General features: G+C 37.0%; 1 protein-coding gene and 1 long non-coding RNA gene across 2 annotated transcripts in view; one reads left to right on the forward strand and one right to left on the reverse strand.

Annotated features, from left to right (window-relative positions):
* Nucleotides 1-11,188: 11,188 nt before the first annotated feature.
* ICOS (inducible T cell costimulator) overlaps nt 11,189-25,280 on the forward strand; it is a 31,627-nt gene continuing 17,535 nt past the window's right edge. The window contains exon 1 of the mRNA XM_072617355.1: nt 11,189-11,343. Coding sequence (XP_072473456.1) covers nt 11,286-11,343 — 58 coding nt within the window. The 5' untranslated portion in view covers nt 11,189-11,285. The remainder of the gene's footprint in view (nt 11,344-25,280) is intronic.
* LOC140509641 (uncharacterized) overlaps nt 22,273-25,280 on the reverse strand; it is an 89,255-nt gene continuing 86,247 nt past the window's right edge. Inside the window, exon 3 of the long non-coding RNA XR_011968855.1 lies at nt 22,273-22,500. This is a non-coding gene — a long non-coding RNA (uncharacterized lncRNA). The remainder of the gene's footprint in view (nt 22,501-25,280) is intronic.

Genomic DNA, 25,280 nt, shown 5'->3' on the forward strand with positions numbered 1-25,280 from the left:
CAAGTACTTATTGGTTGTGTGACCCTACGCTGGTTCCTTAGCCTCTCTGGGTCTCATTTGGATCTGATGACCTCTAACCTTTCTAGTTCTAAATCTATGATCACATGATCCAGTCTTTACTATTTCAAAATATCTTCCATGGCCAACTTTGATTCCAAGATAATGATTAGAACATCTCTTCCCCCTGTTGCCTTTATTTGTTCTATCACATGGAAACCCCTTTCTAGTCTTCATGTGTGTTCTAGACTCCTGTCTCTGTCTAGATCATGGGTTCTTAACCTATTTTTGTGTTATAGACCCCTTTGGCAGTCTTGTGAAGCTTGTGGATCCCTTCTTCGAATGTTTGAATGATTTTAAATTCATAGAATAAAACACATAACAAAGAAGACCAATTATATCAAAATAGTTATCAAAATATTTAAAAATCAAGTTCACAGACCCAGGCTAAGAAACTTTTGGTCTAGATGAAAGCTTCTTTAGGTGCAGTGAACCCTACTCAACTGCTCACTGATGTCTTATGGAGTTGTCTCCTAGGCATCCTGTCTTCTTCCTTTTACGTAAAGTAATTTTAAAATGCTCTAGATTAGTACCCACAACTACCTCGTTGGTGAATGCAAGTGACTATTAACTTGTATGAAACAGGTATTTCTTTCCCTCTCCATTCTCAGCACAAGATAGTAATTTCTTTTTCTTCTAAAAAAACCCCAACCAAACAAGCAACCAAAACAACCCCAAAAACCCACTACTGATTATGCCAGTAGGTGTCAGCCATTCACATAAAACAAAACAAAACAAAACAAAAAACCCTCAAGCAATAGCAAACAGTAGACACCACTGCTCATTCATCAAATGGCATTTTTGAGTTAAATGTTAAATGTTAAATTTTTTTAATGGTTTTATTGGTGCTTTTAAAAAATTATTGTCATTTTTGTAAACATCATGCCATTTCCCCTCTCCAAACTGAACCCTCTCTAGTAATTAAAAAAAACTGTATTACTTTTTAAAATATTCACTTCCCTTTTATTATGAACTTAAACAACAGATCGGAACATTTCAATATACAGTTGGGTCTGATTAATGGGAATAATGAATCTCCTGAGATGGTAATATTATTCCAGTTCACACTTCATATTTCCATTGGGCTAGATCCAATTATTACATATTACAAAATTATGACTTCAAATAGTATGAATTTAAATATATTCAACCAGACCACTTCAGGGGATTCATTGTTCTCACTAACAGGGACCTAACTAGAGAAAGAAGAATAAAAATGAGGGAGGTCTGTGGAACTGTGTGAAATGTTATGAACAGTTTTCAGGACTTATTTCACTTTATCTTTGTATCCTCAGGGTCTAGCATAATGCCTGGCATATAGTAGGTGCAAAATAAATGTTTGTTGATTTTAAAAGAAAGAATATATTAAATTAAACATGATTGTAACAAGACTTCTCTGCTTGTCTGTCCTTCCTAAGCTACCTTCCAACCACTTCTCTTTCTTTTTCACGTTTTATTTACACTTTTCTTTCATTCCTTCTTTATGCTATATCACTTTCATTACAAAATTCTATTATATTACTTCTACTAAATTTCAGCCTTTCAATTGGAACCCTTATCAGAAGTCCCATGAGTGAAAGTAAACAGAATTGGGTCCTAAAGATTTCAGAGAGAGCATGATGTAATGGCTTAAGGTTCAGAATTTAAAGTTAGTAAGAGTTTAATCTCACTGGAGAGATGTATACATGAAACTAGGGACCGTGACCCCAATTTTTCTAAAGATTTTTCTACAGGAATGTCCATAATAAACCTGAATCATGATATCTTGATCCTTCACCATGAAGCATCTTTGCTCTTAATCCTCCCTATCATTCATCCTAGGAATCAATCTGAATTACAGGGCAACTAGGTGGTGCAGTGGATAGAGCACCAGTGCAGGAGTCAGGAGGACCTGAGTTCAGATCTCACCTCAGACACTTGATACTCACTAGTTGTGTGACCTTGGGCAAGTCACTTAACTCCAACTGCCTCATCCTGGGTCATCTCCAGTCATCCTGATGAATATCTGGTCACTGGATTCAGATGGCTCTGGAGGAGAAGTGAGGCTGGTGACCTGCACAACCCTCCCTCACTCAAAACAAAGTCAAGTACAAGTCATACGATTATTTCTGATGGCATGGTCCTCTTTGGCAATGAAGGAGGAACACAGAGATCAATCTGAATTAATTGCTAGTATGCCTAAATATTACATAACTAAGTCAAGTGTGATAACTCGACTTTCATCATTTTCATCTCAAGTATGGTAATGCTCATTCCTGCTTCAGACATTAGATATGTGACTCTGGGAAAATTATGTCACTTCTGCGATCTTCAGCTTTCTCATCGGTAAAATAAGGAAGGTAGGAAGTAAATAACTTTTTTTATGATCTCTGGGAGCTCCAAATCTGAGATGCTATATGTTGTTAATATTTAATATAAATTTTAGACTTTAATAAGGGCCAAAGTTTGAATTAAGAAGAATCTGGACCTAATAGTCTCCTTTGTTTAGAGGATGTCTACATCTTGGGTTGTGAATAAACAATTTCAAAGGCCTGTTTAGGACAGGATGTCTGCAATCTGGGTGATGGGACTTTTCCTTACTTTGAATCACAAAGGCATGCTACAGAAGGAAGATGCCCATAGCCTGGGATCACAAAACCTAATTACAATGTATTTACAGTGTGAGAACTCCTTTCTCCTGGCAAAATGTACTTAAGACAGTCAATTTCTGTACTAAGTCAGCCAGTTCTGATCCTGGCTCCATAGCGCTATGTAACTGTTTTTTTTATGGGGAATTGATTAATTAATTAAATCATAAAATGTATGCATTTAGCCTGTTGCCTTTTCTTAACCAAGTTTTCAGGTCAACAATGTCCAATAGCCTTTTCCATCAAAGAACCTATGGGTGAGTGTATCAGCAAGCACTCTGACACATCCAGGATGGCGTGCTATCACAGGATCTTAAATCTGCTTTGTAAAAGCACAACAACTTTTGAGAGATCAGCAATCTTCTTTAATTGCATATACCAACAGAAAAAAATGCAAGCAGAAAAATCAAGACCAATAGACAGAACTTCTAACTCTCTGACCAGAAGCAATACATACATCACAGACCACCAGACAGGTCCAACTGTCTGATCATTACATACATACACAGTTACCAAAGAGAGAAGCACCAACATCTGGGTTTTCAAAGCTGGGGCAGGGGGTGGGGGCTCCTTAACAGCTACCCAGAGTCTCATCTGGCACACAAACCTTCTTCCAAAGAGTAAGCCCCAAAGCAAAACCTCACCTCAGAATATATATATATACTTATACTTTTCAGAGCCAGAGCATATCACAACCCTCTTGACCTAGTACCTCATTAATTAACAAAAGGTGTTGGCCTTCCTACAAAACAAGACTCCCCTAATCAAGCTTCCCTTAATGGATTCCATCTGAGGTTTATAAACTGGTAGGGAAGATCTTTAACTTTCATTACAGTGAGGAAAAATGAATGACTTTGATGGGCACGGAATCATCATCATTCCATTCTGAAAGTACATTAGTGAAGAGGTTGCTAAAGGTGAACACTTGAGAAGCATCCAAGGAAGTACTTAGACTTTTCAGAGAAGCATCTCCCCAAATAAAATAAGGGACTAACAGAGCGTGAAGGCCTTGGGTGACTAGGAATCACTGAGACTCCCTCCTACAAAATTTTTATAGAACTTCCATACCCAAATTGATTGTTATCTTTTCACATAAGCCTCTTGGTTTATGTGCTTATTTCAATGATTTGATGGGCTCATGTCACTCAGAACACTTGTAGAATTGCTGTCTATTTTGTTTTAATGAAATAGGCAGCAAATGTTGGTGTTTCCCAGTTTGATCACTCATCTTGCTCATGAGACTTGTCTCTGAATGACTTTTAGCTGATTGCAAAAGTTTATTCTAACCCCAACAGACCAAAGACTTGCGGCCATTCGGATTTTGAAAAGACTATGTCTTAAGCCCACGCCCAGAAGGCAATTCTAAATGAAGTGTTTCAGAAAATGTGCTCAGCATGAGAAGAATCACTGGCACAGCCTCCCATCCTGATTTCTTTGAAAGGCAACACTCATTTGGGTAAATAAGTTCCCACATGTTTCTTTCAAAATGCGTCACATTACTATGCCTGGTCCAGTGCCTGGTTCTTGGCAAGGGTTTAACAAAGGCTTAACTGATTATGTAGGGCAAATTTCCTACCTTCTTTAGAAACATGTAGCCTTACCTGAGAAGGATATTGGAATTGTTGGACAAATTAACTACTTTAGAGATTAAAAAAACCCCCACAAACTACTTCAAAACATTCCAGGCTGATTTCAAATTCAATTTTCTTCTAGGTTTCAATTAAAGATGGAAAAAAAAAAACCCAGGTAACCCAAGAATGAACCTGAGTTAATTTCCATTACACCTTAACATTCCACTAAGTTCATACGCTGATACCTCATCAGGATTTGATAGTGTTCTCAAAAGCTCTGCTAAAGTCACAAGAAACTCTGGAAGGTCCTATTGAGCTAGAGAGGCCTCAAGGACAGTGACAGAATGTCACTCAAGAACTAGTTTAACTAAATTCCAAGAAGTGCTTCATGGGTTGACTGGCCATCAAGTACAGATTCTTCTGACCACAGTCACTCAAGAAACCATCTGTTAAAGTGGGGAGAACTTAGCATTTGAGCAAGTGGAAGAAACATGTCTCAACTGATGATATGCCATTGGAAGTGTTAAATAAATCCTCCTTACACAGATGCAAAGTTAAAATAATTGCACTCTGCTAGTCCTATGTCAGTATAATTCAGAGAGCAAAACCTTAGAAATTATGCTCCTCTCTGGTATTTTCATTCTACTAGGGGATAAGAATATGTGGGTGTAATCATCTTGCTTTGATGTTTCTACTTGAGGACAGTAAAACATGTTTGGATAGTTTCACCAAGTTTGTTTGAAGCATTCAGATTTAACGTGTGTGTGTGTGTGTGTGTGTGTGTGTGTATTTGTATGTGTATAGGGGTTTGGTTCTGTGAACTCTTTCCCTATTCTACTTTCATTCAGGTTGTAGCTCTATGCCACAAGCAATACATTTCAACTGATCAACAATGTTAGTTGAGTCCTTACTATGTGCCAGGCTTTGTGCTAGGTGACTGAGATGTGAAGAAAAAGCCAAAATGTCCCTGCCACAAAGGGACTTACCTTCAGTTGGGGGAGACAATATCGGGCGTCATGTAAAAGGTGGTGTTGGAGTTGAAGGAAACCAGGGATTCAAACTACAAAATACAAAGGTATTTAGCTGCAGAGTCTAGGAGAGCATTTAGTTTTGAACTCTAGTGCCTGAAAGGCAAGAATTAATAAACATTCCTCTCAATTCTCAGTGTAACACAGTTTCCGTCCCACACACTCCCACCTCAGGCATCTGCATATACAAATCAAAACACTTGTAAGTCACAGAATGAACAAAAACAAACAAAAAGGCTTCCTGTGGGGTGAATGGAAATTTTTACTGGGTTAAATTTCCAGTCACATAAAAAAGCAACTTGAATATTGGAAACTACAAGCAATTTGATTGGTGATGTTTGGAGATTTGAGGGGAATGAGAAAGAACACATGTAAAACAGTTCAACATGAGGTATGATTTAATTAAGGCTTAGCAGTATGACTACTCAAATGTCGTGTTTGGCTATGAGTATTTGGCATTTGTTACAGGGTATTTGGCTAGAAACTTCTGAAGAATAAAAAACCAGGCTGTTGGGCAAAGGCAAAGAGATTCACATAAAACTCCATATCTTTCTTTACCTTCCTAACTTAATCCATCTCCAGCTTTTATGGAATCATAATTTCCATAAGCTGCTTTTCCCCTCAATAAGTTTGATTAGACTTATGTTTTAGTTTGTTTCTTTGGAAATTTTTATATTCTCCAGGATTTGGGGGACTTCATCTAGTACCCCAAAGAAAGTACTGAGATAAGAGAAAAAGATGTTTAAAGTAATTTCTGGCCAGGAGCACTGCCGTGCTCAAGAATGGGGAATGGCTCTTACATTAGCCAAAAGAGACCATCTTGTGTTTAAAATTATGGTTGTGCCAGGGTAAATGTGTACTAAGCAGGTGAATTTAGTCATGTGACATTAACCTAGGCAATCTAATTTTATAAAAATGCCGTTAAAACATGACCAGACCCAAAAGATAAGTGGCCAAAGGCTATAATAAAACACTTATCCAAAGAAGAATTGCAAACTATTAGCAACCACATAAAAGGATACTACAAAATGGGAAGAGAAATGGAAATCGGACCAGCTCTGAGGTTTTACCTCCTACCTACCAAGTTAGCAAAGATAACAAAAGATACGCCCAGTGTTGGAGGCCCTATGGAAAGATAGATACGCAAATGCAATGTTGACGAAGCTATGGTTGGATTCAATCATTTTTTAAAGCAGTCAGAATTATGCAAATAATGTGACTAAAAATGCTAAAATCATTTGATTGAGAAATTTCACTGCTAAGTATATACCCCAAGGAGATGAGTAACAAAAATAAAGGCACCATGTACAACAACACTTTTTTTTTTGTAGTATAGTGGTATAGGAATTATAAACAAAATAGATACCCATTAATTATGAAATGGCTGAACAAGTTGTTGTACATGAATGTAATGGAATATCATTGTGTTGCAAGAAATGGGGAATATGATGAATGCAAAGGAGCATGGAAAGACATATAAACCAATATAAAGTAAATTAAGGAGAACCGGGGAAAGAACCAGGCAAGCAGCATGTACAATGACTGTAACAATATAAATGAAAACAACAAGAATAAAATAATTGACATTGGATGCTATAAAATGATGGTCAAGCTTGGACCCCAGAGGAGAGGTTAGAAGACACTTCCCTCTATTTCTTTACAGAGTTGGAGTATAATGGATGTGGAATACTACATGTAATGCCAAACTTTTTTAATGAGTTGGTTAGTTTTGTTGAACTGTTTTCCCTCCTCTGCTTCATTCTTTGTTATGAGGGATTGTTCTCTGAGTGAGAAATCTGAAATTTGAAAATTTGAAAAATCTAGGTTATATGAATGAAATTTATTTGCCCTCCTCTAAAATCACAAAACCCAACCCCAAATGTTTTTATTTAGGACAGGTGCTGGAGCTCATTCTTGCTCAACCTCTCCTCCAGCTCCAAGAATGGTTAGCATAATCTCCTTATAAAGTGTCCCCTTTCTTTTGCCTCTCTCCCAACCTAGTGTGATCTCAGAGACTGCCTAGAGAGCACTAGTTTTTACCAGCTTGGCCCACCAGTTAAGCTAATCTCCAACAGGGAGAGTTTTTTGTTTTATTTAGCCTTGCCCCTATTGCTTAGTCAGCATAATCTCTTCTCAGAAAAGTTCTTTGTCCTTTGGACTCCCATAGAGGCTTGATTAGAGTTCATTCTTGGGAAGCGTCTGCTTTGCTAGTGTCTGGTTCCTTGTGCTTAAAAAGATTTAAAAAAATTTTTTTTTGTTCCTTACACCATCATGTATCCTTCCTCCACTTACTCCCCAAGCAGCATTCCATATGACAAACAGAACGTTTTGGAAAGGGGGAAAACGTACTGCTGATCAATATATTGAAAGAGTCTAAAAACAGATGCAACAGGCAACACCTCTGGACCTTCTACCTCAACAAAAAAGGGTACTTTGGGGGTATCATCTCATTTCTCTTCATTTGAGTCCCACATGATCCTTATAATTTTCTTACATTTGCTTTTGATTTCTTGGTGTGTTGCTTTTTCTATTTGCACCATTGTAGTTACTGCATGTATTGTTTTCTTGTCTCTGCTTCCTTTACTCTGCATCAGTTCATATAGATCTTTCCGTGCTTCTCTGTATTCATCACACTCATAATTTCTTACTACATTCCATTAATGTATCAAATTTATTTAGCCATTCTCCAATAGATGAGCATCTACTATGTTTTCAATTCTTAACTATCAGAAAAAGTGCAGCTATAAATATTTTGAAGTGTATGAAGACTTCCTTGGGGTATAAGCTCAGGAACGGAGCTGGTTCATAGGGTATGGACATTTTATTTACTTTATTTACATAATTTCAAATTGTTTTCCAAAATGATTGTGCCATTTCAAAGCTCCACTAATAATGTATTACTATGCCTATCTCTCAACAATCTTCCAATATTGACTATTGCAATTTTTGAGGGGTCATTTTTGCCAATTTGCAGGATATGAGGTGAAACCTCAGGGCTGTTTTGATTTACATTTCTCAAAATAGTGATATGGAACATTTTTTTCATGCAGTTGTGAATACTTTTCATTTCTTCTTTTGAGAATTATTTGCATCATTTAATAATTTATTTATTTGGGAATGGCTACTAGTCATATATATAAATTATTTCTATATTTCTGATACCAAATCCTTATCAGAGAAACTTGATACAAAGATTTTTCCCCATTTGACTATTGCCCTTCTTATCCTAGATGCATTAATGACATATGTGAAGAAGCTTTTCAGTTTCAAGTTTCCTCTTCTTCTATAGACATGGTATTATGTTTCTTCAGTTAATTTACTTGAATCTTTTTTTTAAGGTGGCCCTGTCCTCACTAGCTCTCTTCCCCTCACCCCTGAGTCCATCTTTCCATTTAATATTCTCCCATTCTCTCTTCCCCTTCTTCCCTAGTTTTCACATTTTTTGGGGTTCCCATTTCTGAAAAGGATTTATTTCATTCTCTTCATTAACTGTCTTTTATTTCTGTTTATTCGGAATCCTCATTTTCAGAGTCATGAGCTTTATAATTATCCAGTCTCCCTCTTTTCTCTGTATTCTTAATGCAGTCAAAGGTTCCAAGGCATCCATTCCAGGGTCTCCCTTCTAGTTGCTTTCTGTGACTGCCTTGTAGGGTTTGCCCTGTGAATTTCCCTTTTCCATTGAACTACACCTCTAGAACAATGGCAAATATTGCAAGTGTCAGAGAGGACGCTGCCCATGGTAGGACCCCTTCCTCACTAATCTTTGATTATGCTGCACAACTCTGGTCTATACTCTCTTTTGTTTATCATTTTCACCCTATATTTGTCTGAAAATCTCCTTCCTGTGTCCATGTTCTCCCACTTTTCCAGTTGTCCCCAAGGGTCCCTCCGTCTCAGGACAAGTAGATTTTTCTAGCACCAAATCCCTCTGGCTTCATCCAGCATAAGGTCCTCATTTCTTTTCATTGATGATCTCTCATCATCCATGGAGTATTTGTAATTGGAACTCACCTCCAAAGTAAGGCCTTTCCCCCTTTTTTTCAGACTTTCCCCCTCCTTCTCCCCTCCTTTTCTATAGCCTCTTATCTTTCTGAGACCACAGAGTCATCTCCTCATTTCTAGCCCTGCCAGTGCATCTCTATCTCATTTCTCCCATCTCCCCCTTTATGTACCTTTTCATGTTTAATGTAGTCTCACAAAAGAAGTTTTCACCCATAGAAAGGATGTTGCCAGGTTCTGCCTTTGTCCTCATCTTCACTGGTACCCCACTCATTGTACTTTGAATCCTACCTGGCAAGCTCTCTACCTATGTCCCCTGGACATTGTTTTACTCAGTGTTTTTATGGGATCAAGTAATGATATCAGATAAGATTTGCCAGTACTGGGAAAAAGAATATTATTTATAGGTGATTCTATGCTTAAGGATTTCAATGCAAAACAAATGGCTACTCTTATGATGATTTCATAGTCTTACCTTCTTTTTGCCATAAGAAGGTATTAGATATGTGTACGTGTGTTTTGGCTAGTCATTCTCAGAAAGGGTTTCAGTCACCATCATGGCAGCAGCAAGCAATGGCATAAACAAAAATACTTGATCATTCTCTTTCCCATGACTTTTTAGGGTTTTTCATTACCATAAGTTGTGGCAGTTGGAGTGTTCCATTAGAAGAGCCTTTAGAAGAAGATGATGGGCGAGACCAACTTTAGATGTAAAAATGTTCATGTACTTGCAGACCAACTGAGAATAGCAGGCTGATGTAACATTTTGTCTCTTGGTCTATTTATTGTAGCCCAAATCCCAAATATTGCCTGATGTTACCATCCTCATTGTCATCATTGTCATGATAGGGACCCTATTTTTGCTTTAGACTCTACTTATTTCTTTAGCCCCTATAGCTCTACTATATGTCTGTAAGGATGTCATAGAGACAACATCTTTTTTCCCCAAGTTTTGATTTCTAGAGTCTACCACAGTATTTTTCATACAATTGGTTATTCACGAAATATTTGTTGAATTGAATGGAACCATAATCTTTCCATATTCTGACTGTTCTAGTTAGTGAAAGGCAGTGTGGGATAGTGGAAAGAGTACTGCCCTTGGAGTCAGGACAATGATATTAATCTCATACTTAGAAGCTGTGTATCACTGGCAAGCCTCTTAATTTCCTTGTCAGTAAAATCACACATGTTTAATTTATCTTAAGCATGTCATAGTCAATAAAGTGATGGTTTGAAGTCCAGGAAGACATGTGTTCATGACTCATCTCTGAGTGACTCTGGGCAAGTCACAACCTCACAGAACCATAGGCAACTATCAAGACCATGAGTTGTAGAGAAGGTGCCAACTGTATTGGTAGAGCGAGTTCCCTTATCTCTTATCTAGGAGTTACCAACACCAATAAAAACATACCCTGCACCTATTTTCATCTACCCAACCCATGAGACTCTTGGAAGAAAGTGCTCTATAAACTTTAAGCATTATATAAATGTGATTTATTGCTTTCCTCTCTCCTTTTCTTATCTTTCTCCAAAGGTTCTCCCAACATTAAAACAACAGGGTAACTTGAAATATATGAGGATAAAGATAATATTCATCAGTTAGTTGCCTAAGAAATACTGTTATTCACAAGAATTGATAATTTAGGGAAAATATATCTAGGGGAACAAAGTTAACACAGAGAGAAATAAGTGTGTACTTTATGGCAAACAGTCCAGTATCACAGTAACATGTGTTCTGATACTCAGAACAGACTTTTTCTCTATGTTAACCTGCCAGTAATTCGTGGGCACATTTGTCTTTCATTTTCACCAGCCACAATAACACCAATAGCCTTTGGGAGTTAAGTGAAAGCCTTTGACATACTGCTTTTGCATGACTCTCAACTCAACCCCCACATAACACACTTCCTCCCCAGAGCTTAGAAAAACAACTGAAGACGTGAATTCATCCGTCAGCTTTGAAAAATCCCAAGAGAGGGTGGTAGCATCTGTTTCAGGCAAATATGAAGATAGACATCTTACTTTTTGTTCTTCTCAGCCTCCAGGCTAAAATTCTAGCAGGTGAGTGTCCCTACTATGCTTTTCTTTTCTTATTAGGTTATAACCCATGAGGAGATTGAGAACATCATGGCAAGAGAAGCCAAGGACCAGAGGATGGGCTTGGGGAACTGGGAATTGTAACAGAAGATGTACTTGCCTGACTTTGGGCATGTCAGATTTAGTTTTTGTGATTCCATTGTTTCTTACCTGTCATGTTGTCTTCTTTTGCTAAGGAAAATGGCACAGGTTGTTTTGTAACATTTTTGTTATCTGCTTGGAGTTACCATTCACTGCCAGAAACTAGACTTCTACTTTTTCTCCTATGGAGATACAAATAAAAATGGCTCCCATCAACAGGATTTAAACTGCTAAGTTACTTAAAATAAATAGTACTCACATCTGGAATGGGAATTCTTATTTTCCAGGAAAACTAAATAGATGTTGTTTGAGGAAGAACATTTTGATACTTTCATCTTTCCTTTGGTCTGTGGCTCATAATGCCCAGTTAACCACAGAGTTTTCCTCGGCATTGGATGTTACTCCCTTTTACTATAACAGGAACTTAAGGGATAAATGGGACAGGCAAGAGGACATTTTTATTTTGGAGGTCCCTCCCCATCATCCCTTTTTACAATGGTTATTTATTTTATTTTAACAACAAAATGTACATCTAAGGCCCTCACAAAAATCCATATTTTGATGGTATTTAGGTGAGGACTTTCGGTATACTTAATTTATAAACCACAAAAAAGGGCCCCAAAGTTATTCCCACTTGACTTCTTTTTAATATAGTTGAGATTTGTGTCCTTGTCTCTAACTCAGAAGACAGTGGATGATGTCTCATTTGGTGTTATTTTTATTTGCTCTTCAACTCTGTGCCATATTCTTGATGGCTGAGAAGGCATACAACTGAAGTGATACATGAGAAGGAAATACTGCTAACAGCAGAGTTGAAAGAAGACAATTTGACAGGCTTAATCACATCAGTAAATATATTTTGGGGTGGAACAGAGACACACACTTTAATTTGCCTCCAAATTTTTAATGACTCTCTCTTGACACAAATGTATATGCCTGGTACTGTAGTGATACAGGATGAATCAACAGCACTGGAGAAAAAAATAACCTGATTAAGTGAGGCCTATGAAGTATTTAGGACACATAGACCTAGTGCTTGCTCTAGGGGATGCATAACTTCCATTTCCAGGCCACGCAGTTACACATTTGCCTGTGCTTTCTCTATAAATGAAGAAAATCCATGATTAGAGTGAATGAACCTGGATGGTGTTCATTTGTTTAACAGATGCTTATTCAAGGCATGCTATAGGTAAGACACCATGCTTGGTGGTCAGGTCAATGCAAGAATGAATAAGACACGGCCTCAAGAGGCTTATATTTGAATAGGATTGTTGATTTTTCTTTGTACTTCCAAAGTGTCTTGTTTCGAGGAACAGGCAAACAACATTGAAGAATGCTACATCAATCTGGGTGTGTCAGCTACACTCTGAGCTACTTACGTTAATATCAGCATTTTTTTTCTAGTTTAGACCCAGTCTTAGATGAGGTATTTCAGGTCACCAGAGTGATTTGTTAACTCTGGATAGTCATTTAATCTTCCTAGAATACGATTACTCTTGCATCACTTTGACATTTATTTGTTAATGTTCATATTACAAATGGCACCAGGGGCACATCTAATTTTCACTTGACAGTTAAAGAAACTGAAGCCATTGACTAAGGTCATATAACAATAATGATAACGATGATCATATAAAAAATCGATTCTGCCCAGTTCTATAGATTTGTACAGTAGTTACCATTCTACAGAAGTAGAATGCGAGTAGTCCCATAGAATTTAGGCTTCTAGAGGGAAAAGGCTATTTCAGTTTGTCTTTGTGTCTCAAGTACCTGTTACAGTGACTGGCACTTAGTAGGTGCTTAATAAGTATTTGATGAAGTGAGGTCAGAGCAGGAATGTAGGGAGTGAAAGCTCAGGGCTTGTAACTCCCATGTGGCTGCCCAGGTTTGTTCTGAAATTCAGGTAAAGATTGCAAATAGATTAGGATAACGTGGCTGAATAGGAGAGGATGGTCAACGAGGAAATTCTTTTATTTATATCAGTTCTCTTTGAGTCTCCAATAAACACGCTTAACTAAGTTCTGTTAATTATGGTTGTTATTGTCTATTGTGGACAGAAGTAGCTTGGTGGCAAAGGGGGTACAATGTTGACTTCAGAATCAGGCTGACCTAAGTTCAAATCTCCCCTGAAATACTACTTGTGTGACCCTGGGCAAGTCACTGAACCTCTATATCCCTCAGTTTCCTCAACTGTAAAATGAGGCTAATAATATCACCAGGCTTGCGGGTTTGTTTTGAGGATCCAATGGAATGTTTGGGAAGTGCTTAGGATGGGATCTAGCACATAGTAGGTGTTTAATAAATATTTATTGTCTTTCTATATGAAACATTGTTGACTTAGTAGGTAACTTGCATTGAAAGGCTACTAGGAAGCTAGTCTTTCCTAGCTTCATTTGTCTGATAAACACTTATACAGCAAATATTTTGTTTTTGTCATTGTATTTCCAGAACAATGAATGGCACACAGTAAGTACTTAATAAAGGTTTATTGATTAATTGAGGAAACTGCTACGTGTAAAACATTGTGCTATTCCTTTTTCTGCCATAAAGCATTAAAACAATATAAATATGATTATTCATGGTAAAATACCAATAGTTCTTATCTGTAGAGAACTTTACATATATATGTACACACATATAAAGTATGTATACACACACCATATGTAGGCACACACATATTATATGTATGTACACCCATAATACTTATACACATATACATATGTACACACACTATCTATCTATCTGTCTGTCTGTCTGTGTCTGTCTATCTATCTATCTATCTATCTATCTATCTATCTATCTATCTATCTATCTATCTATCGTCTATCTACTGGATCTCCCCATCTTTTCCTGGCTGAAAGCAGAGTCCTAACCCACTACTGATCAACGGGAAGCTTTGATATGCTTCATTTCTGACCTATTCCTATGATTCTTAGGCAACCTGGTATCCAATCCCCCTACCTCCCAACACACCTCACAGGAATTAGGGCAAATATCCAATCAGCTTATCCCTATTGCAGCTCAGAAACCCCAAGTTGTGAAATCCTTCTGCCTCAGCCTCCTAGTAGCTAGGATTATAGGCATGTTCCACCATGCTCAGCAAACCTTACAGTGCTCAACAAACTTTACAGTATTTAAAGAACCTTCATGTTCTTCATAGCCTGAATAAAGGTCAATAATGATACAAACACATCCACATTTATCAAGGATGAAAGTGAATTCCTCAAGATTAAGTGATGTGGCCAAAGTGAAATACTCATGTGGCTTGTCAGTGGTAGATCAGAGATTAGAATGTTATGGCTCTTAATCCAGTGCCCTTTTGACTCTACACACAATTCTTCAGGCTTCATGTATTTCTTACCCATGAGGAGAAAAATACTTCCTTTCTTTCTGATACTGAGTTAAGAACCCAGAAGCTATCCCATAAAAATAGCATCTTTCTATGCCACAAGTAACTTATATACTGAGTTTCCCCTTTCTCCTAAATTCTATCTGCCTGTAACATATCTCGGCTCAGCATGTGTACAGCTCACCCAACTGTTCCACTTAATGTATCATCTGCCATGGCACGTTATCTCCAGTAACAGCTTCTTGAGTCAGAAGCTGTCTGGCAGTTTTGTTAATGAGCTGAAGTAGAGAGCACCTTTTGTTCTTTCTTGGTCTAGTTAGCACCCATGGGGCTGAAAGTAAAAATACATCTTTGCCTACAAATGAAATGGGTTTTAAATTGTGCAAGGGTTTCCCACCCTCAAATTACAAGCTGAATATGTCTATCTCATCTTGGGAAGAACACACACACACACACACACACACACACACACACGAGATAGACAGACAGAGATAGACAGACAGAGACACACACAAACAGAGAGAGACAGAGGTAGAGACAGAGACACACTGAGAAACAGAGACAGACAGAGACAGAGACACAGAGAGAGAGACAGAGATAGAGACAGAGACACACACACATAAAGAGAGACAAAGAGACAGAGACAGAGAGACAGAGACAGAGAAAGACAGAGAGACAGAGAGACAGAGACAGGGGTAGACAGAGACAGACTGAAACAGACAGACAGAGAGAGAGAGAGACAAAGAGAGTTGGGTGTTCTTTGTTCCTAAAACAGACTATTAATATCCACACTAGCATAATTAACACACTTTACTTCTTCAGTGAGTACTCATGGAAGCTTTACTTTGTACAAGATTTAACAGGGATAGTGATAATTATGATAAGAGTTAGCATTTATATAATGCTTTCAGATTTTCAAAAGCTTTATAAATATTATATCATTTTATCCCCTTTGATAACAACTCTGTGAGGTAGGTGCCATTATTATCCGTGTTTGTACAAAAGAGGAAATTGAGGTACACGGAAGTTAAATGATCTGCCAGGGATACATAGTTAATAGATATTTGACTTTGAACTCCTTTCCCTATCTAGAACTTCATCTACTTTACCACTTAGCCGCCATTTTATAAGATTCTATGTAGGCATTTTGTATAAAAATTATAAGGGAAAAAACCTAAGGAAGTGATAATAAGAACTCAAAGAGTTACAATATATGTAGCTTTTTTCTCACAATAACCATATGATACAGTTAGGGCACATATTATTCCCATTTAATGGATGAGGAAACTGAGACTCCGAAGGGTAAAGTCAGTTGTCTGTAGGCACAGAGCCAGTTAGCAATGCAATTGGGACTATAATTTAGGTTCTCTGACAAGTTCAGTGTTCTATCTACTTTATCACATTGATTCTCCAGGTACTGGTTCATTTCACATCCTCTCCCTTCCATGATGATCAAGTGGAGCATTTTTGTTTATTTGGTAATGACTTGTTGAATGCCAACTATCAGCCCTACACTATGCCGGGTGCAGGGAGGGATACAAAAGAAATGTGACACAGTCACTAATTTCTAGGAGATCCATCTGGTGGATCTTCAACCATTGGTTAAGACATTGATCTTCAATACGATTGGAGAGAGGACTTATATTTGAAACAGCTAAGTAACAATAAGAAATTACATATAATTACGGACCAAATAAAAAGCCATGGAGAACAATTGTTAAAGAATTTCAGAAAAGGAAGAGATTTGCGAATGAAACTGCAACGCCCAGAAGTTTGGGACAAAAGCTGGCTTTTGAAAGACTAGCAGAAGAGAGGGCATTCCAAGGTGAGGGAACAGAACGAGTAAAGGCAGAAGATTAGAAAAAAGTGTGGTAAGCTCAGGAGAGGAGAAGGACAGTTTGGCTTGTCCAGGGGTTTGTATTGGGGTATGGCATAGGAGAGAAGTTTTAATGTCTATTTAATAAGTTTAAATGTCTATTTCAGGGTCAGTTTATGAAGAGCGTTGAGTAGTAGGTTAATGAACCTAGACTTAGTTTTGCAGCAAATAGAAATGTTTTGGACATAAAATTGACATGATGATGTCATGTGAAATTCATTTAGCTATGAGGTGCTATTGGAACATGTGAACAAAAGTTGCACAGAATGGGCATGAATGGATGAGTTGTTAATTGCATCATTGAAGCAAATTTCCAAATCCATAAAATCACAGATCCAATGGAATATTTTGAGCCTGGTGTGTGACAACTCTCTTATTGGACCACATCTGAAAAATTTTAGTTCAGTTTTGGAAAATGCATTTCAGGAAAGGCATTGATAAGCTTGAAATATATCCTGGGGAGAGTTTCCAAGATATTGAAGGGCATAGAGCTTACAACATATGGAGATCAGTTGAGGGAAATGGGAGTATTTAGTTTAGAAAATGGAATCCCTGGGGTAGGAGGATATAAGAACTATCTTTAAGCATTTGAAAGTTCTTACATAGAAAAGTGTTCAATTTGTTCCCTTTGGTACTGGGGGCAGAACTAGGAGCCAATGAGTAGAAAAGCAACAATAATGCTCGTACAGTACTCTGAGGTTTTGCAAAGTACAGAATCTCACATATCCCCATAACATTCCTGGGAGGGGGGTGCTATTATTATCCTCATTTTACAGAGGTAAAATTTGTCAGGTATGTAGTAAAATGGATGGGACCTTTTTCTTTTTTTTGAATTTAATTTTATTTATTTTTAGTTTTCAACATTCATTTTTATAAGATTTTGAGTTCTGATTTTCTCTTCTCCCTCCACTCCCCCCTCCTCAAGACAGCATGTAATCTGATATAGGGTTATATGATCAGGTGAAACATATTTTCACATTAATTATGTTGTGAAGAATCAGAACAAAAGGGGAAAACCATGAGAAAGAAAATATAACAACAAAAAAACAACAAAAAAGAGAAAATATTATTATCTGCATTCAGATTCCATATTTCTTTCTCTGAATGTAGATAGCATTTTCCATCATGAGTCTTTTGGTATTGTCTTAGATCATTACATTGCTGAGAAGAGCTAAGTCTAACAAAGCAGTCATGGCACAATGTTGCTGTTACTGTGTGTAATGTTCTGGTTCTGCCCACTTCACTCAGCATCAGTTCATGTGAGTCTTTCTAGGTTCTTCTGAAATCTGCCTGCTCACCATTTCTCATGGTACAATAGCATTCCGTTACATTCATGCACCACAACTGGTTCAGTCATTTCTCAATTGATGGACATTCCTTCAATTTCCAACTCTTTGTACCACAAAAAGAACTGCTACAAATATTTTTTACATGTGGGTTCTTTCCCCTGTTTCACGATCTCTTAGGGATACAGAGATGGGTTCTTTTTCAAGGATGCATTAGACTAGATGGTCTCTGAAACTCCTTCCAGCACTCCTGAATAAGAAAAGATGGATTGAAAAAGTAGGAAAAAAATCTGATTCAATTAACTCATGATTTGTACCTCAATTTTTTCACATTTATTTATTTTATTTTTGATTTATGGAATAAAACAGGCATTTCTATAATATAGTATAATAAAAAATGATTGCATATGAAACTACAAATCTATTATGTGTATAACTTGCTGTTCCTTGTAAATATGTTACAAAGTTTTCATGTAAATTTCTCTTTTCTTTCTTTTCCTTATCTCCCGTCTTCTCCACCTTAGAGATAGCTACTGCTAGACACAAATAGGTATAACTGTATCTGAATTTTACAAATACCAGGATAATAAAAGAAAGTTTATGAGTTCATAAGGTGGAAAAGTAGAAAGAGCAGGAGACATGAAGTCAGAAGACTTGAACCGGAGTCCTGGTTTTGACTTTTACTGACTATGTACCCTTCAACAAGCCATTTAATTTCTCTGAGACTCAGTTTCCTTATCTGAAAAATAGAGATATTATTGTGCTCACAGCTTATAGAATCATGAGGATCAAAGGAGATGCTATGTGAAGCATCTTCATATCATAAAGCATTATACAAGTAAAAATCATTTTAAAGGAGAATTTATAAGCCTTAAACCACAATGCAAGACACATTGCAAAAAGGAAAATCATTTCATATAAATACCACACAATAAGTATGTTCTAGAAGCCTGAACATGAAATAATGAAAGTGCACACAGGGATTACAATATGTTTTTAAAATATTTATGTGTGAGTGGGATGTATATTAAAAACACACACTCATATATATATATAATTTCCTCCCACAGTACATGTATGTATTAGCTTTTCTGGGAGGAATCAAAACACATACACAGAGAGGGAAAACTTATATGTTTTTCTTAGCTCTAATTACTGAAATACCTATGACCTTACTAGACTTTCAAAGGTTATTACCAAAGCCCATAGGTAATAATGCTAAAAAGATTTAGATTTATAAAATGATTGATTAGGCTTGGACAAAATGGCATTATTATTTCTAATGAATCATTCATAGCTTACAATGGCAAATAAAATCTCAGCAATTTTCCTGTTAAGTGGGATCTCTATGGGGTTCTTCTCCTAACCAATTCTGTTCCTCTAAAAATGGTATCCAAAGGCAACTTTTGCTGATTGTTTTATTTGTATTCTTTTATGTGAAATTTGGAATTCAAAATTTTATTTTGGGAAATATAAGAGACCTACTCAGTTCAGGTTTCCAAGGGTATTCCCAAATTATCATTAGTCAAAATCCAATTTTTTTTTGCTTTGAATTTTAAAAAACAAAAAAAAAGTTGACCAGTGAGTTTTACCAACCCAGCTAATAGAAATACAAAACCATTTGTGTGTATATAGATATAATCAAGAGCTCTAGTCAAAAATTTTGTGACATACATAGCATATCTCGACTTTGTTTGTCTTAACTTTTATATTCAGAAGTTAGAATGAAACCTTGGCTCTGCCTACACAGGGTAACTGGATTAAATATTTTTAATTACTCCAACAGTGGCTACATTTAATCAATCAGTTGTTGGATTTTTCACAGAATTAATTACTTATGGTTAGATTGAAATGACCAAATCACTAGCTGTGTAACTGAAAAAATCACATATTTCTGAGCCTTCATTTTCTCTTCTATAACCTTGGGATAATCATACTTCATCTACTTAACTCACTAGGTTGTTATAAGATTAAAATAGAAAATTGTTTATTGTTTTACTAAAATCTGAGATTTCATATTTATTGTGTCAAAACATTCTTTTTTTTTTTTTTTTTTTTTTTTTGCTACTGGACACTAGAGAGGCTCAAGTATCTTTTATAAGGTTATCTACTGCAATGACTACAGAGACTGAGATCTGTGGAATTTTCACAGATAACTTGGTAGTAGAATTTTTCCATTGGAATGTAAACAGCATGAGGGCAGGGCCATGTCTTTCTCAAATTTTGTAAACTTTCAAATATGAGTGTGGTGTTATTGACAAAAAAAATGATTAATAAATATTAGTGAGACTGGTAACTAGAAAGATCAACTTCTTAGGAGTAAAACTTCAATATTTTAAAAATGATTTTCCAAAATGTCATTCTGTATGTAATAGATAATCCTTTCAAGAAGAGGAGATACCCTTGGTTCTAACAGTAATTTGATTAAATAGTAAGACTATTTAAAACCTTTTTGAACAGGACCCGGTGGTATATACTTGTAATCCTTGTTCCTGGGACTGATGAATTGCTTGAGCTGAGGAGTTCTGAGCTGAAGTAGGGCTAACCCAATGGAGTATCTGTCCTAATTCTGGCACCAGAATTGTGAGTTTCCTAAAATGGGGTCCCCTAGAGGCCCTAAGGAGTGGAAACTGTCCCAGATTAGAGAAGAATCGAAACTTCTGTAGTGGACTACGTGTGTGAGTAACCCCCGCATTTGGAGCTTCATGAGCCAGGGAGACAGTCTCAACAACAAAAAAAAGAAAATGATGCAATTATTAGACACTCTCTATGCTCACATCTTCAGCTAAAAGAAAAATATGAGTATTTCATCAGTTTACCATTTTATTTCTTTATATCATTTTATGTCATTTTAAATTCTAATTTCTTTCCTCCTTTTTTCTCTTTTCCATTTTACTTTCTCAAGTCTTCATTTTAGAAATGTCACCAATTCTTCCCCTACTTTCACCAACCCTCCATTTCCCTTTTGCCCTAACCATTGCTTGAAGACAAACTGTTAAAAACCCAGACTGAAAAGCTGTCTCTTTTATGAGACTAGATCAAAGTAGCATAGACAACACCTGCAGGCTTCTGTATTAAGAATTAAGTGTATGAAATTCTTGAATATATATATAATATATATACACATATATGCTTGTTGAATAAATATATACATATACATATGTGTATACACATACATATGTGTATATATGATGATTTGGGCATACACACTAAGGCTGCACAGATAATTTAAACAATCCATGACATCATAGGATTTAGAGTATAGAAGGTGAGATAAGACAAGTGTACAAAGAATTTTAACAGAAAATAGGCAATGAAAACTTCCATCGTATTAATTTTATGTAACTAAAAGCAAGGTAAAAGGTTTGAGGTAACTAGGAGCTTCAGCTCTTGAGACTATCAGCCCAAAAGAATAGTTGCTCCTACATGACATTGTCTGTCTGGTGCTGCTTGTCAGGTGCCCCAGCTTTAGAGACTCTAAAAGACTTGAACCAAATAGCCCACGAGAACAGAGCTCAAGGCAAACAGATGCCCTCAGTTCCTACATCCTGCTGAAGTGTGCCTGTACCATATTTTGGGTACTGAGACAGTGGGGTCTGACTCTACCCAACTTTCTGCTTAATTCACCAGCCAACACTTTTCAAAATTGCCATCTGCTTCTAGAAGGAATGGCACCCCTCAAAATGACAGCCACTAATAGCCTGGATATTTTGGTAACTGCAGGCTCTTTGGGGAATCAATTAACTGTGTTTTTCTCCTTGGTACTAGAGGACAAGTATTTACTATGTGTACAGGGGAAAAGACTTGCTTCCTTTATTACCTCATCATGGAATCACAGAGTGTCAGAGCTCAAAAAGATCTTAAAGATCACTTAGATGAGAAGTTCTTAAACAAGGGTCCATGGATAGCTTTTTGAGGGTTTGTGAACTTGGATGAGAAAAACATTACATGTTTATTTTTACTAACTGCTACTGAAATTTGGCATTTTCTTCAACAATAACAAAAATTAATATTTCCGGAGAGGGGTCCAAAAGGTTTCCCCAGACTGCCAAAGCAGTCCATGATACATGGTCAAAAAAGCTAAACTCCTCTAATTTAGATCAACTCTCTGGTTTTCCTGAGCAAGAAAGCTAGGGAGGGGAAATAACCTGTTCAAGTCCACACAAATAGTAAGTAAAAGAGGCAGGGTTTGAATCCAGAACCCCTGACTCTGCATCCAGTGTCCTATTCACTATACAATACTCAGTCTAATTGCTAGTTTGTATGTAGCTGAACTAGTACTTGAATGCAGATCAGACTAGAAGTCTTTTGTTTTTTCCAGTAGATATTTGCTTAGAAGGATAATCATGAGGGAATAGAGGAGTTGAAGGAATTTACTACTCTATTCCTGCCAGCTCTGGTTTGCGCACCAGGACCATTTTTTGGCTGGGAGAGGGGAGAGGAATTGGGTTGTTGAATGGGCAACCATCTTGCTTCTACATAGGTGATGGATGCAATTCTTTCTCTTCATACTCCAGTCATAATTCACCCTGCAAGGGAGAAAGGCAGGTTTGCTTAATTTCATATCTTTCTGGTAAAACATCCATTCAAAGAAACCACAAAGTAGTGACTGACATCAGAGAATAAGTCTACAAATAATTTGCTTTGATGCTCTGGCTACCATATATAACACCTGTGGGATTTTTTCATCACCTTAAAGCAAAACAATTTTTATGGGAAGGTCTCTCTTTCATTTTTTCCTTATCATACACACTTGTGAAGTTAAAAAATTTCCCCCTCCCACAGAAATAGTAAATCCTTCTACTCGAGTCTTAATCTGGTGCCTTATCATGGTGTGCGGATGGCCTGGCATCCATGAAGGATATTCTGACAACTAATAAGCTCTGGCAAGTCTTGATGAACTGTCAGCCTAAAATTAGACTGGGCATATTGAATGGGTATATATGAGGATCATCCAGGTTAAATTCAGAAATGCTTAGGCACAGAGCACCATCTAGAAGGTGGTCACAGTCACCTATAAAGAATGTCTATTGAGAATGGAGATGGCATCAATTTTTGTGCTTCTCTCCCTAGCACCTAACATAGTACCTACCACATCGTAGGCACTTAATAAATGCTTGTTGATTGATGATGGTGTGTTAAGGTCTACATTGTTGGAGGGAGTATTCACATCGATAAAATCAAGTGTTCTCGATGTATTTATCAATTGATAATTTCTTGCTCTTAATTATCAATAACTTTATCTTAAATATGTGCTTCTCTGAAGGCCCCATCATCAGTACAAAAATCCATTTGCTTACAGAGAATTTGGTAAGTAGGATGAAGTTAAGTAGGTCTGTCTTATAGTAGACAATGTCCTTATTCCATTTCACTAAATAATGTAGATGTTTAAGGAGTCTACCCAGTCACCACACATCTGAACAAATTGTTAAGAACTATGTGGAAGTTCTCAAGCAAAAGGTACTTTTCCTAAAGGTTTTAAAAAAATCAATCAACACCCCTCCCCAATTTAAGCTCTTATTATGTATGTGCTAAGCTCTGGGGATACAAAGACAAAAACGGGATAGCCCATACCTTCACAGAACTTATATTCTACTGAAAGCATACAGTATATTCACAGAAGTAAATACAGGATATATAGAAAATACATGGATGGAGCACTGAGAGAATTAGCAAAACCCTCTGTAGGGAGGTCACAAAGGAGGAAGGCTGAGAAATAGCCACTGGTTTAGCTATAAAGAGATCATTAATCATCCTTGTTTAATTGAATTGTGTTGAATTTCCATTTTACAGATAGAATAAGTCTTAGAATGTTCTTTGAGGCAGGGACTGTATTGTATTTCCTTGTATTTCTAGGACCAGCATAATTCCAAGAACAGAATCCTGAAACCCAATGACTAACTTTTATGTAAATATAATTTCAAAAAGTGAATCTGAATCCATTTAACCACTTCAGGGAATTCTTTATTCACACTGATCAGGACCTAGATGCACTCCATCTCCCAACTCTGGGAATTTTCATGGGCTTTCCCTTCGTGTCTAGGAAGTTCTCCCTATTCATCTTTGCCTTCTACCTTACCTGACTTCCCTCGTGTCTCAACCAAAATTCCACCTTCTATAACAAGCCTGTCCTGGTGTCCCCTAATGCTAGTGTCTTCTCTTTAACCAATCCAGTATGTAAATCATTTGTGCACAGTTGCTTTTCTGTTGTCTCCCCCATTATACTGTGAGCTCCTTGGGAGGAGGGATTGTTTATTGCCTTTCTTTGTATCACCAGAACTTAGCACAGTGCCTGGTATATAGTATTCTAGGCACTTAATAAATGATTGTTGACTGACTGAATTGCAACTGATTAGATATGACAAATAAGGGAGGGAAAGATTCAAGGATGATGCTAAAGTCACAGACATTGGTAACTGCAAGTACAGTCATGTCTTCTTCAGAAACAGGAAAATTTGGAGGAGGTATGTGTTGGGGGAAAACATGAGTTCCACTTTGGACACATTTGAGATGCCTAGTAGATATCAAGGTGGAGATACCCAGCACACTGTTGGAAATTAGGGCTGACTACATGGATTTGGAAGTCAACTGAATAAAAGTGGTAATTGATGTGATAGAAATAGAGGAGATCCCTGGGAGAAAGAGTTAAGACAAGAGAAAAAAAGATGGAAGCAGGGAGGTATAATGCATAAGGCACTGGATTTAGGAAGATCTTGGTTTGAATCTTATCTGAGATACTAGCTATGTGTGGCCTAGGGCAAATTACTTAATCTCTCTCAGTTTCTTCATCTTTATAGTGAGGAGGTTGGATTCACTGGTTAGAGTCAGTAAATTCTTCAGTCTGTCAGTGGATGTCCTGCCTAAAAGGAGATTCCTGGCTGAACACAACAATCTAAATGCAATCTGACTATGGCAGAAGACAGTGGGTGTAGCACTTCCCCATATTCTGAATGTCATGACTTTCTAAGTGCATAAGTGTTTTTGGCTGCCATATTGGACTTGCAGTACACTAAAAACATCACTGTCTCTTAAATTTATGTGGCCATATCTTCCCTAAATTCTACTCTTTAAAGTGATTTTTTGAATTATGCTATTAAATTTCATCTTGCTAGAGTAAGTCTAATATTTTGGAATCTTGACTGTCATTCATTGCATTATCTATCCCTTATGATGATAATTTCTATAAATCTGATAATAATATCTTCATCCAAATAATTATTTAAAAAGGTTCATTGAAGTAGGACCAAATACAGATTCTTGGGACACTTCACTAGAGACTTGCCTCCTACTTGATTTCAACCATATCCTT

Source organism: Notamacropus eugenii, chromosome 6, assembly GCF_028372415.1.
Source record: "Notamacropus eugenii isolate mMacEug1 chromosome 6, mMacEug1.pri_v2, whole genome shotgun sequence".
In the NCBI taxonomy this organism is placed as follows: Eukaryota; Metazoa; Chordata; class Mammalia; order Diprotodontia; family Macropodidae; genus Notamacropus; species Notamacropus eugenii.